Source organism: Scomber japonicus, chromosome 7, assembly GCF_027409825.1.
Source record: "Scomber japonicus isolate fScoJap1 chromosome 7, fScoJap1.pri, whole genome shotgun sequence".
NCBI classification, from domain to species: Eukaryota; Metazoa; Chordata; class Actinopteri; order Scombriformes; family Scombridae; genus Scomber; species Scomber japonicus.
This window is the reverse complement of record NC_070584.1, coordinates 13,994,740-14,010,401: the sequence shown is the minus strand read 5'-3', so window position 1 is coordinate 14,010,401 and position 15,662 is coordinate 13,994,740. Positions and strand designations below refer to the sequence as shown.

General features: G+C 40.9%; 1 protein-coding gene across 1 annotated transcript in view; it reads right to left on the bottom strand.

Moving 5' to 3' along the window:
• sema6bb (sema domain, transmembrane domain (TM), and cytoplasmic domain, (semaphorin) 6Bb) overlaps positions 1-15,662 on the bottom strand; it is a 117,224-nt gene that overhangs the window by 61,568 nt on the left and 39,994 nt on the right. Inside the window, exon 2 of the mRNA XM_053321811.1 lies at positions 46-173. Coding sequence (XP_053177786.1) covers positions 46-154 — 109 coding nt within the window. The 5' untranslated portion in view covers positions 155-173. The remainder of the gene's footprint in view (positions 1-45; positions 174-15,662) is intronic.

Here is a 15,662-nt window from a genome sequence, read left to right as displayed (position 1 = left end):
GCATGCAGGGGAGTAGATGGCGAGAAAGTCAGGAGGTCAGTGTACCTTCAGTTGGGATGAAGTTGAGAGGCCCTGGTTCCTCAGGGAATGCCGAGCAGGCCGTTTGGAGCAGCCAACACAGCAGGAATAGGAAGGAAGGGGCCATGGTCGCCATAGCAACAGAACGGTAGAGTCTGTGGAAATAAAAAAAATAGACAGAAAAGGAGTGAGTGGTTGCTAAATGAGGCAGAGGAGTGAGATACACACATACACGTAAACATACACCTAGAAACATTCACTCACTCAATCACTGACTGACTAACTGGTTTGCTGGCTGGTTTTCTCAACTGATGTGCTATCTTTGTCTTCCCAGAGCATCTCTAACCCTTCACCCTGATGTGAGGGGGAGAGACATAGTCTGCTAAGAGTGAAGGATTAAGTCATCCACTGACTCTGAATGCAGCCAGATCATTGTGGCCAAATATCACCACATCAAACATTATAGCACCTATGACACATCTGAAAGGAATGAAAAAGCAGCATAGGAATAGTGAAGGGGGAGAGATTTGTGGCAAGACAGGGGCAATACATGGCCTATAGATGAATGGAAAGTCTGTATGGGTAGACAGTGAGTGAGAGGTGAAATAACACTCCAGATATCAACCATTATGCAGGATATGAAGGAGTCTGAAAGATGGAGAGAAGAGTGGTTTACTTAAATTAAATGCCTGCCAGCAACGCAAATCACCTATCTGACGGCAGAGCTAAACTGTCTCTATTTTTCATCGGGTGGTGCTGAAGCAGACGCAGGTCTCGGATGTGTTTCATGTGGAAATACAAACGATACCCAAATTAAGTTACTCTACACAATCCATCTAGACAATGACTCCAGCACTCGTGGGAGAAAAGCTCTCAGAATTACTATTGACTCCTGCCACAAACCTCAGAAGGCACGATAGGCTGGCCACTACCTCCGCATGTTATTTCTGTATTTTTGTTGCCATAGCATGTGTGTGGTGGAATGCACTGTGCATCCAACAGGCTCTTCTATCTTCAACTCTGCCCTATTTATAATTATCCATCATTTTTCCTCTCTCCATACTAACCTGGCATGGAATTGTGTTTTCTCAAACATAGTGTAATTTACAAAACCCCGTAACTCCCCTTTCATCTCATGGTTGGCTTAAGGTTGAATGTGCCATTGAGTAATTTGCTTTGAAAATCAAGTGGAGAGGGCTTTCACTGCCACCACTGCAAACACAAAGCACTTTAGCAGTCCCTTCAACCTTGCACAATTGCAACTTCTCACATTTGAATACAAGGTTGGATTTCTTTATGCAAAACTCCTTAGCATTTTACTGTGGTCACAGATGCACAGTGCGTAAAACAATGCAAAGACAAACACTGTGCTGAACATACGGTCCTATCCACTATGCACGCCTCCTCTCTTTGTCTCCCTTAGACTCTCACAGTCACTCCTTCAGTTCACTTAATTTCAACTAAACTGCACTGTGATTTTTGAAGACTTTACAGGCATACATAACATTTTCTACCACATTATAATAAAAATCAAACGTGAAAACAATCACAACAACTGCAAACTTTAAAGTATAATACAATGAAATTAAAGTTAAATGTAAGCTTACATGGCCAAAAGTATGTAGACAACACAACATTATCCCTATTCTTGATAGTAAAAAATCCAATTGCAAAACCACTGACATTAACGTGTTGCTATAAAGCCTCATTTCTTGTGGGAAGGCTTTCCACAAAATTTTGGAAGTAGCTGCACCTTACTTTATTCACAGCGGTGTTGTCATGTTGAAACAGGAAAAGACCTTTCCCTGACTGTTGCAGTAAAGTTGGAATCACACTATTGTGGAAACATTACAGGATCATGATAAATGAAAAGAGCCTTAAAGCCCACAAACTGACTCTGTAATGAGTGCAGTGACTGGCTTAAATATGTTCCTTTAATTGGTAATAATGGTCTTGCTCAAATTGTGACAAACAGTCCCAGGCCAAAAGTATAGGAAGGTTAAAATACTTTTCATCATATTGTTTTAAATTTATAACTAATATACTGTAGTAAAATCTAATAATTAGGTAAAATAATTAACAATAGATTCATCTACATATCAAATTAAAACAGATTTCAGTAAAGTACAACATAGAGTACATATTGTACTCCATATAGTAATATGGAAGCAGCGTCCTTTCTTCAGTCATTTCCAGAGTTTCTCTCTCACACGCTCTCTCTCTCACCCCTGAAGGATACAAACAGCCATTGTGCAGCCCATCTCTTTAATGGAGTCCCAGACATAACCTTATCAGGACACATAATCTTTATGGGACATTTCTCAAATTCCCTGCGCTGACATCAGAATAAAAGTGGGAGGCATGCTAATTATTCAACACCCACAAGCAAAATTACAGGAGGTGAAGGGGAAAGAGTCACCAAGAGAAGAAAGGAGGTCACAGGAGTAGAGAGAGAGATGGAGTGAGAGATAAGTGAGAAGCACTAAGAGGAAGAGGAGAAGTCAAGGAAGTCAGTGTATCCAATCAGAGATTCTATTGTTTCTGCTATTAATAATGTATGAATAAATGTCAGGCGGTACGCATTCGATTAGTATAATTAGACACCCTGGGCTATACAATTTCATGGGACAGCAGAATAAGTGGATATACAAGTATAAAAGTGAATGTGTGTATGTGTGTATGTGTGTAGTGTGTGTGTGTGTGTGTGTGTGTGTGTGTGTGTGTGTGTGTGTGTGTGTGTGTGTGTGCGCGTGTGTGTGTGCGTGTGTGTGTGCGTGTGTGTGTGTGTGTATGTGTGTGTGTGTGTATGCGTGTGCGTGTGTGTGTGTGTGTGTGTGTGTGTGTGTGCGTGTGCATGGGGGGAGGCCACCAATGGTTCAGAGCCAGAATATCTGTAATTATGACAAATGGCTGCAGTCAAGTCCATTCAGAAGCCTAGCTGCATGGCACAAGCTGTACAATCGTATATGCCATTATCATCGAACAAGGCCTACTGCAAGTCACATACATATTTTGCCATTTGGAGGAGACACTAATCCAAAGTATCCAACCCCCGGGTGCTATAGCACCCTGTGTTTGAAATTGAAATGGCAGTAGATGTCACTGAAATCATATTGAAGCTGGCATACAGTGAAGGCTCCATGGATTTAAAAAAAACCTTTCAAAACTATACTGTCAACGGCAAATTATTTTGTCAGTTCCTTCACCATGGGGGACTATTGTTTCCAGTGATGTGACAAACATATTCAGGGACTCAGCTTGATTTCGGGCACTATCCCAACAGCCTTATTTGGGTGCCAGGTTAATACAGACGACAGGTGATGACAGTGCAGGGAAGAATGCAAACCACAGCCGATCAAGTGAAACCTCACTCTGAGCTTTAGTGCCCCATCTACTCCAACTATCTTTGTTTACTACTAATGAAACAGGACTCCTGAACTCACCATGCTTCATTCGCTTCAACAGGATTAACACAGACTTGTTGATTTGTCCATTTCAACAACCCAGGATCAATTTAATTATGGGTGTTTAGGCAGGTAATTTCCTAAACAAAGTCATTAAGAAATCATTTAGCTGTCTTAAAAGGGGGCGGGGGGTCAAGTGGGAAGGATGTAAGGTCTCCCTGGATCCCATCAAGGCCACCTCAGATCACCACTGTGGCCAACTTTGATAAGTTTTGATAACTTAGATAACACATTTCTGCTAATCAATAGTGTGTATGTCTTTAGCGAAGCACTTATGTGGAGTGATTCTGTTATGAGACAGTCATACTAACAACAGAGGCTTTCAAGAGAGGAGGAATAGTTTGATGGCAAATAAGAGACATGAGAAATGCCTTCAATTGGTAATACAGAGATGGTGACCCTCTGCTGCAGGGGATTGGATACTTTGCATGCAAATAGAACACATCATCATCAAATGAAGCGCTAATATGCTCTGAAATGCTTTTGTCACCTATTACGGTTGCCATGGCTTTCGTTTTTCTCCTCTCCTCAGTCTCTCTACCTTTTCCCTTTCACAATCTTGTTATGCATTAGCTCCTCTTTTGCTCTCTGTTAGCTCCCGTCTTGTCGATGTGTACGTTCTCAATGTTTCCATAACACAGCCGTGAGGTACTTGCACAAAAAATTGGCTGGAAGAAAACCGAGATTATGCATGCCCTACATATAGGGAAAATGGTAATGAAATGGAGCAGCATTAATGGGGACACAGTGGTGGTTAGGGTATTTATGATTAAAATATTTAACAGAGCGGTTGTCAAGCATTATGCAGAGGTATCACTACTGGTAGAACACAGTGCTCTAGCATTAGGGTATGATAATCCCTTTTCACATTGGTCGTTCAGCTTCAAAAGCCTACACAGATGATGAAGAAATTCACACATACTCAATTTTCCACTTAGATCCTTTGATCATCGTTTTACAAGGCAAATTATATTGTTTCTTCTGCAGTTATTGTATTTATTAAAGGTGCTATAATCAATAATGTTGTGGGTGTGAAAGGGGCAGTGTTGATGGTAACTAGTTACTTGCGTTAATGTGTTACCCCCAGAGTACCTGGATTACTTTTTTGATTTAACGAGTAACCTAACATGTTAGGTCCACAATTAAGTACTCAGTTGTTTAGTTATGTTTTCAAAAAGGTAATCCATTATTCATTTATTTTTTTTACCAACCATTACTGAAGCCTATCTTTTTGCCACAAGAAAAAATCTGCCAAGAAATCGCACCTTTACTACTTTTTTGGCAGGCAGGTACCTGGCTCTCACTCACTCCTGCTCAGATTATGAGCCAGACTTGGCTGTGTGATGATGGTTGAGTCATTATATTTAAAGGAGGTCTTGACTAAAACAACATGCGCGAGGAATCACAAAGGGGTTTTCATCTTCGGTAATGCAAAAGTAATCTAACAAGTTACTTTTCTCAGAAGGTAATACTGTTATGTAACCAGTTACTTTTTAATGGCAGTAATTTTATTATGTGACTAGTCACTTTTAAAAGTAACACCCTCAATGAACGCACTAAGAATTATTACTCAACTCTGCAGTTGTTCTCAGCTCTATAGCACCTTTAGTTTCAGATTTGGTTTTCTGGCCAACAGCTTTACTGTTTTGATTTCCAGCTGTAAGAGGCAGCAATTCCCAGCCAAAAAACTCTGATGAACAATACTGTGTACTGTACTCTACCTGCTGAGCACCAAACAGTAAACAGACAACATTGACTAGCACAGTGGAGTGTCTAGCTGCTGAAGACTCCCATATTTGAGTTATTTTAGATCATCCTCCCATATTGGACTTACATCTGTCACATTCACAGAGACAGAATGCCTTTACATGAATGGAAATGTAGCTCTGTGTCTGCTGGATGAGCAAATCAGCAGTTGTCTGCTGAGATATTCACCATATCAACCTTAAAACATGGTCAGTGCTATGTTTACCTGTTCCCATATAGCCAAAAAAACACCAAAAAAAAAACACCTGAAATATTATCTTACACTTATTGTTTTTTGTTTTTGTTAGTACACTGTTAGTAATATATTAAGGAGCTACAATACATATGACATAGTAGTACTGGAACCTATTTTTTTCTGTTTCCAATAATGTTCTATAAAAAGAGATACTGGACAGGAGCCAACAACAACCTTAAGGGCTTCAAGCTCTAACAATATTTGTTATTGTAAGGGAGAGACAGTAAAAACTCCCCACAGACTTTGAGCTTATTCTTTAAAACACTTAATAACGTTTTTTAAAGAGAATTAATGTTCAAAGAAAGTTTTCTTTGTCACAGTCTAAAGGATGAGCTCCACTTTGCTTTGCTTTTATTGTTCCACATTACCAAGATGACCTTCAGAGTTCAGAACATGAGACTGTGCTGGCACATGGGAAAAGATATTAAGTAAGCAGTGGAGGATTTTATGATTGTTCCATTTTCTTTATGTAGACTTAAAGACAGCACATAGATTTCCCAGAGAGTGGCCTAATTGTCATATTAGTGGCTGAGGGAAGGCTGCTTTATGGAGTGTGTAGAATCAATGACAGGTGATAGCCTGATGCTGCTTGGATCTCCCTCAATCAGCAATAACATAAGATGCTGTATGCGGCAGGGATGTGAGGAGGGCAGGGAATGAAGAATAAGTTATGAGATGAGATGGCTAGGAGGGAGGATTTAAGGCAAAGGTGGAAATGAACACAGCTGCTATTAAAAAAAGAGGTGAGAAAATGGGGAGAGGGTGAGGCAGGACAAAGAAAGTGACAAAAATAATGCACTACAGGGACTGATGAAGAGAAACAGAGGTGAAAGAGAGACAATTGAGGCATTCAAACAGAGAGGGGGAGTCACATCGGATATACAGAGAGTGAAGCCAAAGAATGTACGGAATGAGGGACAGAAAGACAAAGAAACAGAGGAGAGGAAGAGAACAGAGCCAGTAGATTTATCTCCACAGTGAGCCAAGAGAGGACTAGCGGGAAAGACCTTCTGGCTGAGAACTTGCAACATGTATAAAAAGATCGTTTTTTTCTGTATCTTTTGAGAGCTTTCAATCTAGGAAAGTTGGCATTATATGTGGAGTCCCTCAGGGGTCAATACTTGGACCATTGCTGTTCCTCAAGGATTCCTTATGTAACTCGAGGCCACATAAATCAAAAACACATGCGACATTACCATAATTACACTGATGACACACAGCTTTTATTAATTAATTAATTACATGTTTGTTAGACTCAACCAACCTCCTCACTGGTCTATATATGAAGTGTATGGGCCAGTTACTGCTAATTCAAAGTGCAGCTGCCAGGGATCTTATAAAAAAGAGCAACTCTGTTCACATCACACCTGTTCTCAGATCTTTGAGTTAATTACAAAATGTACCAGCTTCTCCCATATGAACAGGTCTATTTGATCATTTGGAACAACCCTCTTGGTTAGTCCAAGGACTAAATCAAAAGTTGGAGAGGTGACTTTGTCCTGGCTGCTGAATATTTAGACAGATTACATTGAATGTGCTCTGACATCAACAGTTTTAAAACCAGACTGAAAACATTTGTTGACCCATGTGCTTTGGATTAGTTTGTGTTTGTGTTTTAATCTACATCTGATACTCATTGTTTGATTGTGTATCTTTCCTGGAATTAAATGTTCTATATAAATTAAGTTTTGCTGTGCCTTTCTGAAAACCATCTTATAGTTAATCTGCTTTGTGGATCCCGACAGTTGGAAGTCCTAGATTCCCATAACCCTAACCACTCTTGACACAGATGCACATATAGAGTACATATGCACACAGTATACTCCATGATACACATCTCTTCTGGGCATTGTGCCTTCACTTAAGCCAAACCCCAGCATTCCCTCACTATTTCTCAGGCTTAATGTAAAAACATTGTAGGAATTCCCTCCACCAGGTCAAAATGCATACATTTTTTTCTCTTTGCTTGGGACTTTAGTGACCTGGGTTATATTTACTGATTAGACAACATAGTAGGTGAGTGGTTAGCACTGCTGGCTCACAGCAAGTCCTGGGTTGGAACTCCTAGCCATTCCAGGTCCTTTCTGTATGCAAGTTCTCCCTGTGTCTGTGTGGGTTTCTACCAGGTGCTCAGGTCTCCTCCCACCATCAAAGACATGTATGCTGTCAGTACCCCTGACCATCAATTTCCCCAGGAGGATCAATAAAGTACTTCTATACAAGACTCTGCATCACCATGAAATCCTGAAGCCGTAATAACATCACACATATTTAAAAAGAGAGAAGAGATGGAGTAAAGGTCGAGAGAGAAAAGAGGGGGAGTGCACAGTAAATGAAAAATGAAAAGTGACCTTTCTGCACAGAACGCTGATTTTCCCATGCACTCAGAAACACCATATATTTATCTAGTGGGAAATGTGTGTGCAGCATGTGCAAAAGGACAAAACATTTCTATAACACTCTTCTTTTATCAGAATCAGACCATGAAAACATGTCGCCTGTATCTTCTTTACACAGTACCGTGTGTCTAATGGATATATAATTTCAGAGGATTCAAAGGTTGGAATAAGATAATCTCTGGCTCTTTCTGTCAACTGTGTATGTGCTCCCATTAACGGGCGAGAGGTAGACTGACAGATTGCTGGATGGCAGAACAGTAATGTAATACCTTTAATAGCTTATTGTTGATGAATGGATATCTTTGAGTATTACTAGAGCTCTCCCCAGAGTTGTGTCACTGTCATTAACCTTCACACTCCTCAAAATTACAGTTGCTGAGACACCAAGGGACAGAGCGGCAATAGTCACAATCTAGAAAGGGTAAAACTAAGATGCTGTAGCACTGTCTGTATGAGTCTGTAGGTTAATTATAGGTCTGTGTTTTAGGAGGTAGACTCTCCAAGTAAAAGCGTTGTGATTTCTTTATTCTCTGTACTGAGCATATCTTTTATTCTTCTACCCTTCATGTAACGTCTTCTTGTTTCTTTGATCTTTTCAGCTTCGACATACAGTACCTCTCTCTTGCTCTCTGAACAATTCTGACTATGATCTCGACCATCAAAACAGCGATATGTGAGACAAGAAGAAACATCCTGTCACATCACAACAGCAGAGATAGGCCTGACCCTTGGCTTACCACCGGTTTACAACCATCATTAGCAGGGCAGAGATCAGGGGCCAAGGCCATAAATCACACTCAAACCGTCCATGTAGGAGGAACCCAGCTACACTGCAGTAAAAATGAAAAGAAAACACACTCTGAGACTGACGGGAGGCTAAAAGCAACTCCATCCATCACTGGCTGGAGGCTCTATAAAGTCAGTAAAGGAAAACACACAAGGCGATAATCTCCAGCATGGATATAAATAATACAGAAACCTTGCTAATGGCAATAAGAGGTTCTGCAGCATGACAGAACCCCTCTTGATGTGATTATTCGGCTAAAATTCCCCCAAGGACATGTATTATCTTGCGTAAATACTCAGGAGTAACTCAATAGGGCAATATGTTCCAATCCAGGGACTGTTTTCCCTCTTTGCTTGTGAACCAGAAGGGGAAGTAGATTTATTGTAATGGCAACAAGTGACTGTCAGAGGGGGCTCAGGGTCGGGTGGCAGGCAAAAATAGAACCTTTTGGGGAAAAGTGGCAGGCACTGAAAAACTAAAGCAGACTCTGAAGAAAGCACCGCTCGTTTCTTGACATTTGCTTATTTTCCAAACTTCATATTATGAAGAGAAAGAATTGAACACCACTGACTACTTGACAAAGACAGACTACAATACAAACCTTGCAAATGACCTGCTGACTTATTGGATAAATTAAAAAATTAAAAAGAAATTTCAAGCACTCATTATCTCTGATAATGTATAGCAAGTTCAGTGTTTCCAATTACATAATTAGTACTGCAGGATATCACATCATGTGATTGGACATCTGTTCAATTTCATCATTGGCAGTTTTTACATCTGTAATTGCCATAAGGAGTTACATTTAAGTGTTTCCCTGCTCTCGAGGATGAACAAAGCATTTACAAGGTCAGATTCTGCAATACACAGATACTTTTGAATAATACAATGCATGCATGTGAAAGGGCAGCGTGAAAGTGTCTCTCTAAGCGATTCTGTTTTGGTGGAGAAAAGAGCTTTCTAAAACAAGGAAAAAGAGGGAGATGGAACAGGGAGGTCTGTGTACACCGTGGGCTTCACAATGACGTCTCTGTATGCTAATAGTGTTTACCTTCTGTTCCTCTGTCTTTCTTCTTTACACACTAGATGAAACTCTGCCTGATGAAGCCACTTCTTGGTTTCTATTGTCAAAGTCTGTGCATTCATTACAAAGTTGAAATCGAAATAACTCACTGTGCTGCAGAATATATGCTATACTATAATGTGTCCCTCAGCTGTGTCCAGATTTTTATTCTCAATGGCAAATTTCATAGGAAAATCATCTTGTCAAGCGCTCCACTGTGAACGCCCCCATCATAAACAGTATCTAAAAGCAATTTTCTCTCTCCCGATGCAGACAGCAGAAGGCTGATAGAGCAGGTCTGGCACTGGTAAAGATAGAGAGGCATACCTGCAAGTACCCAGCCTCTGATTTCACACCAACACTCACGTATACATTCACCCAAGCTGTGCCCGTACATGTGCATGTAAGTTTACACACACACACACACACATATTAACCTTTCCTTCTTCTTTGCACCATCTTTTTCCCTCTCAGTCTATCTTCTCTAACTATGAATCATCTTCCTCTTCATCCAATTTAGTCAGATAAATTCCACTTTTCTGGTTTCTTTCACTACAGTAACTTTCTCAGTTCTCTTTTCTGCTTTATCTCTACCTGTTTCTTTGAATGTCACATCTGTGGTATAAAACCACACACACACACACACACACACACACACACACACACACACACACACACACACACACACACACACACACACACACACACACATTGCAGTGTCAATCAAATAATGTCTCCAGTAGACAGATCAGCACACACTGTAGCTGCGAACAAAGACACATGCCTGCATGTGTGCTGAGCAGCAGATCCAAACTCAAAACCAAACAGAAATAAACACACACAAACACACACACACACACACACACACACACATGATTGCACTGCAGGCATAACTCCTAGGACTAGCTGTGTGCAAGTTTGATCCCTTTCACCATGTCTGAGAAGCATGTTAATCAGCGATGGAGTCTGCCAGCTCAGCCATATATGTCTCTATCTTTCTTGCTGCTCCCTGTGTCTTCTCTCTGCCTCTATCTGCATCTATTCTCTCCAATCTGTCTCCACTCTTGTCAAACACTGTTTCACTACCTCTACCTCATTGTATTTATCTCACATTCCTCTTCTTCTCCTCCTGTTTTTGCTGAAGCTCTCATCCCATCACAGTAAATCATGTCTTTCTTTTTCTCCTACATTCTGGTGCAGCTCCCCCTCTGAGTTAAACTGATGGGATTTAAGACACTAAAGACTGGATGGTTTATTTAGAAGGTCTCAGTGAAGATATCTCACTTTTACCCGCCTGCCTGACATTTTATTGCTCTCTTCTTTCCCCTCCTCCTGTCACCCTCCACTCCCATCCCTCGGCTGTGAGGCTTTGGGATATGTTTGTGCCTGAGTTAAAGTGGATTCGGTTATGGGGTGGGTGGCTGTGGGATGCTGGATGAGTTTCACAGGACAAGTTTTAAAAAATGAGCACTGAAAGCTGAAGGGCAGAGAGAAAGAGGAAGGGAGGATAGGATGATGTGCAGTGAAAGATAGAGCATTTATGCATCTCCATAGATGGTTCCTTCGGATTTCTGCCCAAACACTCAGTGATAAATCATGAGGTGGAAGAGTGAAGGGAGGTGGTCATCTCAGTGCAGACAGCGATAACAATGGTGAGACAGATGATGAGGGAGTAGAATGAAGGGGGGACAGAAAAGGGGTAATTAGAAGTGAAGGAGGACATGAGGAAGAAGAGTGTGGCAAGTGCAGTCAATTTAGAGAGAAGAGCGTGACGATTCAATAGCTCCACATGTGTAGAGTGCAGGCACAAAAGAGGCCCTTTAGCTTTATTAAACAATGGCGCAAGGCCGACACACAAATTAAAAGAGATGTTACTTCTTTGACCTGAATGACCCTGGCAGACAGTCAAAGAGGACGTGTTATGGTTGACAGCCTCTTTTCTTGATGTTACCCCATAATGCTCTCAGGGCCGAGCCTCCATCAGTTGTGTCGCACTTAAAAATGAATGCATTCACATGACACACTTCAGAGATAACATCTCAATGGGGTTTCTCTGCTCGGTCAACCAGTAACATCCATTCCTATTTGCATAAAACGGGCTCGAGCTCAAGCCTCCTCGTTGGTCTACAATCGCCAGCTTGTTCAACAATGTCATTTAGTACCTGGCATCTCACGGAGCGGATCAAATCAATAAAAGCCATTTCCCTTGGAAGTCAATAGCCCCTGCTCTGGTTGTCAAGTTAATTCAATAAAAACAAAGAGGAAACAATGAGCGCAGGGAAATACGTCGGTGGGCTCTCACTTATACGACATGAGCCTAACACAAAAAAGCATTTATGGCAGAGTAGGTATACAGGACATTCGTAGTATTCATTGCGAAGGCTGGAGCACAGTACATGCTCAAGGATATGGGAGGTTGAAAGGCAGTGCGGTGGGGCTGTGTTACCTGTCATGAAGTCAGTGGAGAGGAATGAAGCAGCTCATCTGGGCCTTTAAATCCCACATAACAAAAACAAGAATCTGACACACACAGCTCCATCAGCCCACTCACTTCGTCCCATTAAAGGACTGGTCTGGTACACAAATCCTTTGTGCTCCGTCCACTCTGGCAGATTGGTAGCTACAGACATGATTTTGTTCTCTGAATAACAGGGTAAGTGGCTCGTACATTGATTGGTCTTTCTCTGGGCTGTTGAGCAACAGGGTAAGGCTGTGGAGCCAAACAGACAGGAGACTAACCCCCTACTGTGGCTGTTGACAGAGGCTACCATTTAAAAACACTGAGAGGAGGACAAACAACAGGGCGTTGAGGGAAAATTAATACGACTGGGTTTCACCAGCATTTTTCCTCTGGCATTCTTATCCCGTTGAATGATCCTAACCAATGCTTTGGATCTTGGGTTTACCCCAAAAAGATAAGAGGGGAATGCTTCAGCGAATTGTTGTCCGATCTGCATAAAAAGAATGTCCTCCTTTGTATACTCTTATATAGTTGTATATCCTCAATATATGATGTTCACTCAGCTCCACAACCTGTTTTGTGATGGCGCATCTACACACTTGTCTTAAAACCAGCTTGGTCTACTTCTGCTGATGTTTCCTGGGAGAAAGTGATATACAGTGAGTGTAGGTGGACATGCTGGATGCTGTAGTACAGTAACATAGCCCTGGGAAACACAACGTGGCCTCAGGCTGCACTGCTTTCTGGACTAGTGTGGCTAGTGTCTATGGGGAAGTTAGTATGCTTCCTCTTGTCTCATTGTCTTTTTGTATGTGAGACTGCTATTTGTTTGTGACTGACACCAATTCAGATTTGGTTTATTTTTATTTTTGAGGAAAAATATGACTGAACTTTGTTTTTTAATGTTTCAACTCCAGCAGCTTTAAGACAAAATCCCTACACATCACCACAGCCTCACACTGCAATTATACATATATGATAATTGCTAATATATGATATATGATATTCATAATAGGTGATAGACAGGCTTTTACACACACACACACATATGGCTTGCAATACAGTGAACAGCAGGTAGAAGCAGCTGATACTCAGCTGATCTGTGCTGCCTAAACATATGCAATGTGCTCCACAAGGTGACATTTAACATTTATGCTCTTTTGGTTTACAATTTAACGGTTATGAAATATTTCACTGTGCTGTGCATAACTAGATGTTTTGCCATATTTAATACCCGTGGCCATTCATCAGCAATGGTACAAACAGAAATCAGCCAAAAGACATATTACAAAGTAGAACCCGCTTAGTTAGGGTGGATTTTTTTAATTAAAAAAAAAATCTGTAAAGATGCAGTAAAATTGACAATAGACAAAAGACAATGAGAAGTACCAAAGAGTTTGGCAGACATGAAAGTAAAGAACATGTGCTGTACTGTCAGTGCACATGGCAATTAAAAGTGAAGCAGTGCTCCGGGCCTGGATTGATCCTGCAACAACAACCTGCCTGTTTATTGACAGATCTCCAGGGTTTCACTGCTGCACAGATGCCCTAAGGCCACTTTGTTGGTCTCTCTCTCTCTTTCTCTCTCTCTCTCTCTCTCTCTCTCTCTCTCTCTCTCTCTCTCTCCCTCTCTCTCTCTTCCCCCCGCCCCCCCTATATTCCCTGTTCTTTATCCCCATGAACCATGCAGGAAACAGGGCTATTCAATATTGCCTCACCAATGTCAGGCCTGGTTTTCCCATCAACAAAGAAGTCCAGCCTCAGAGCATGAAAGGTGTTATTATTTAATTCTAGCACTGGGTAACAGTTACATAAACACATACCTCGCCTCTGTAGCTATGGATCTGACTCCCATTTCTTGACATTAGTTCAATACGATGTCTAAATATAACTAACAGTATAACATTGATATGATGTGCAAATAGCACTTTGACACAAACACCATGCAATATTCAATGTGTGTGCCAGTCATAATAATTGTGGTTTATGACAACTTAAGTCAGCTAACTCATGTGGATTAGATCATTGTGTAAATACAGAGTATGTACAACATTAATCTAACATTAATCTCTGACCTCATCGCTCCCTGCAAGGAAACATCAATCTCAGCACAGCAGGGAGTGAGGAGCAACATCACTAACTTCCTCTCTTTGGAAACGGGTGCAATGGGGCAAGAAACACAAGACCTTCAGAAAGGTTGTAAATAAACTAAATCACATTATTTAAAACTACTCAAATGAATGAACCTACATTTACAATCATCTTTCAGCTCATTGTTTTGGTTTGTACAGCCCACAGCTTTACTGTTTTGGCTCACTCTCACCACTCTCATCTGTGTTGTTTCCAGATGTAGAAGACAGCTGTTTTTTATGAAAAAGCTCTGATTAACCTAGTGTAAGCTACCTAACCAGCTGGAAACAACAGAGAAACAAAATTAACAACTAGCTGAACAACACAATGGAACATTTAGCTGCTTAAGAACAAGATATTTCCCTAAGGAAGTGATTATTGAACATACATGGACAAAGGGATCAGAAACATGTCTTCAATGAATGTTAATATAACTTCTTAAACTGATTGCTATAAACTGAAAGCTTTATAATGTGTATATGTCAGTGTTGTGTTTACAGCTTGTCGCGTTGCACCAAAGTCACCAACAAAATCAATGAATGCAAAATGTTTTCTGATAATTAACCATTTGCCATCTTCTTCTCCTCCATAAAAGTTCACTAATCTGGGGATTTGTTTAAAGCGGTGTGACTCATGTTTGACTTATTTTATGCAATGTCACCACAGTCCCATATCTCATCTCGTTGAGTAGCCTACCAATAGGAAAGAGGCAATTTATAGAGACGGATATGAGATGCTTATATTAAACTCTAATTCAAAGCATAACAAGTCTATACTATAATCAGTACTGATGAAGCTGTGATGAAGACTTACAGTGGCTGTGTTTACATAGGATTCAATTTCTACTTAGCCAAACATTCTCCATCTGCAGCCAGCATGATTGTGGAAACAACAAACACAGCTGAAGGACAGCTGTCAAGCCTGGAAACCCTTACTGAAAGGGGGGAAAAAGAAAAAGAGAGAGTTGATATCCATTTAGAGGTGAAGGTGAGGATGGGAAGGTAAAAAGAAGGAAATAGAGAGAGTGAACAAAGACAAAAAGAGGAGAGAGCGAGGTAAAGAAGAGAAAGAGCACATAAATGAATTTTAGCACCGGAGCGAGATGACACAGAGAGATAAAAAAGAAAATAGAGGGTTGGATTGGAACGGCTGGAGACAAATGGAAAGATAGAGGAAAGGTAGCTTCACCAGCAGTGTGGTAATGCCATCCTCTCTCGCTAAAACAGTTTGGCTCATGACAAGATAAGGACAGCCATCACAACCTGAGCCTCCATTTTTTAACATCTCTAGTGGTGGCTGAATAACGTCCCCAAAACTCTTTTTTCCCCACATTTCTTA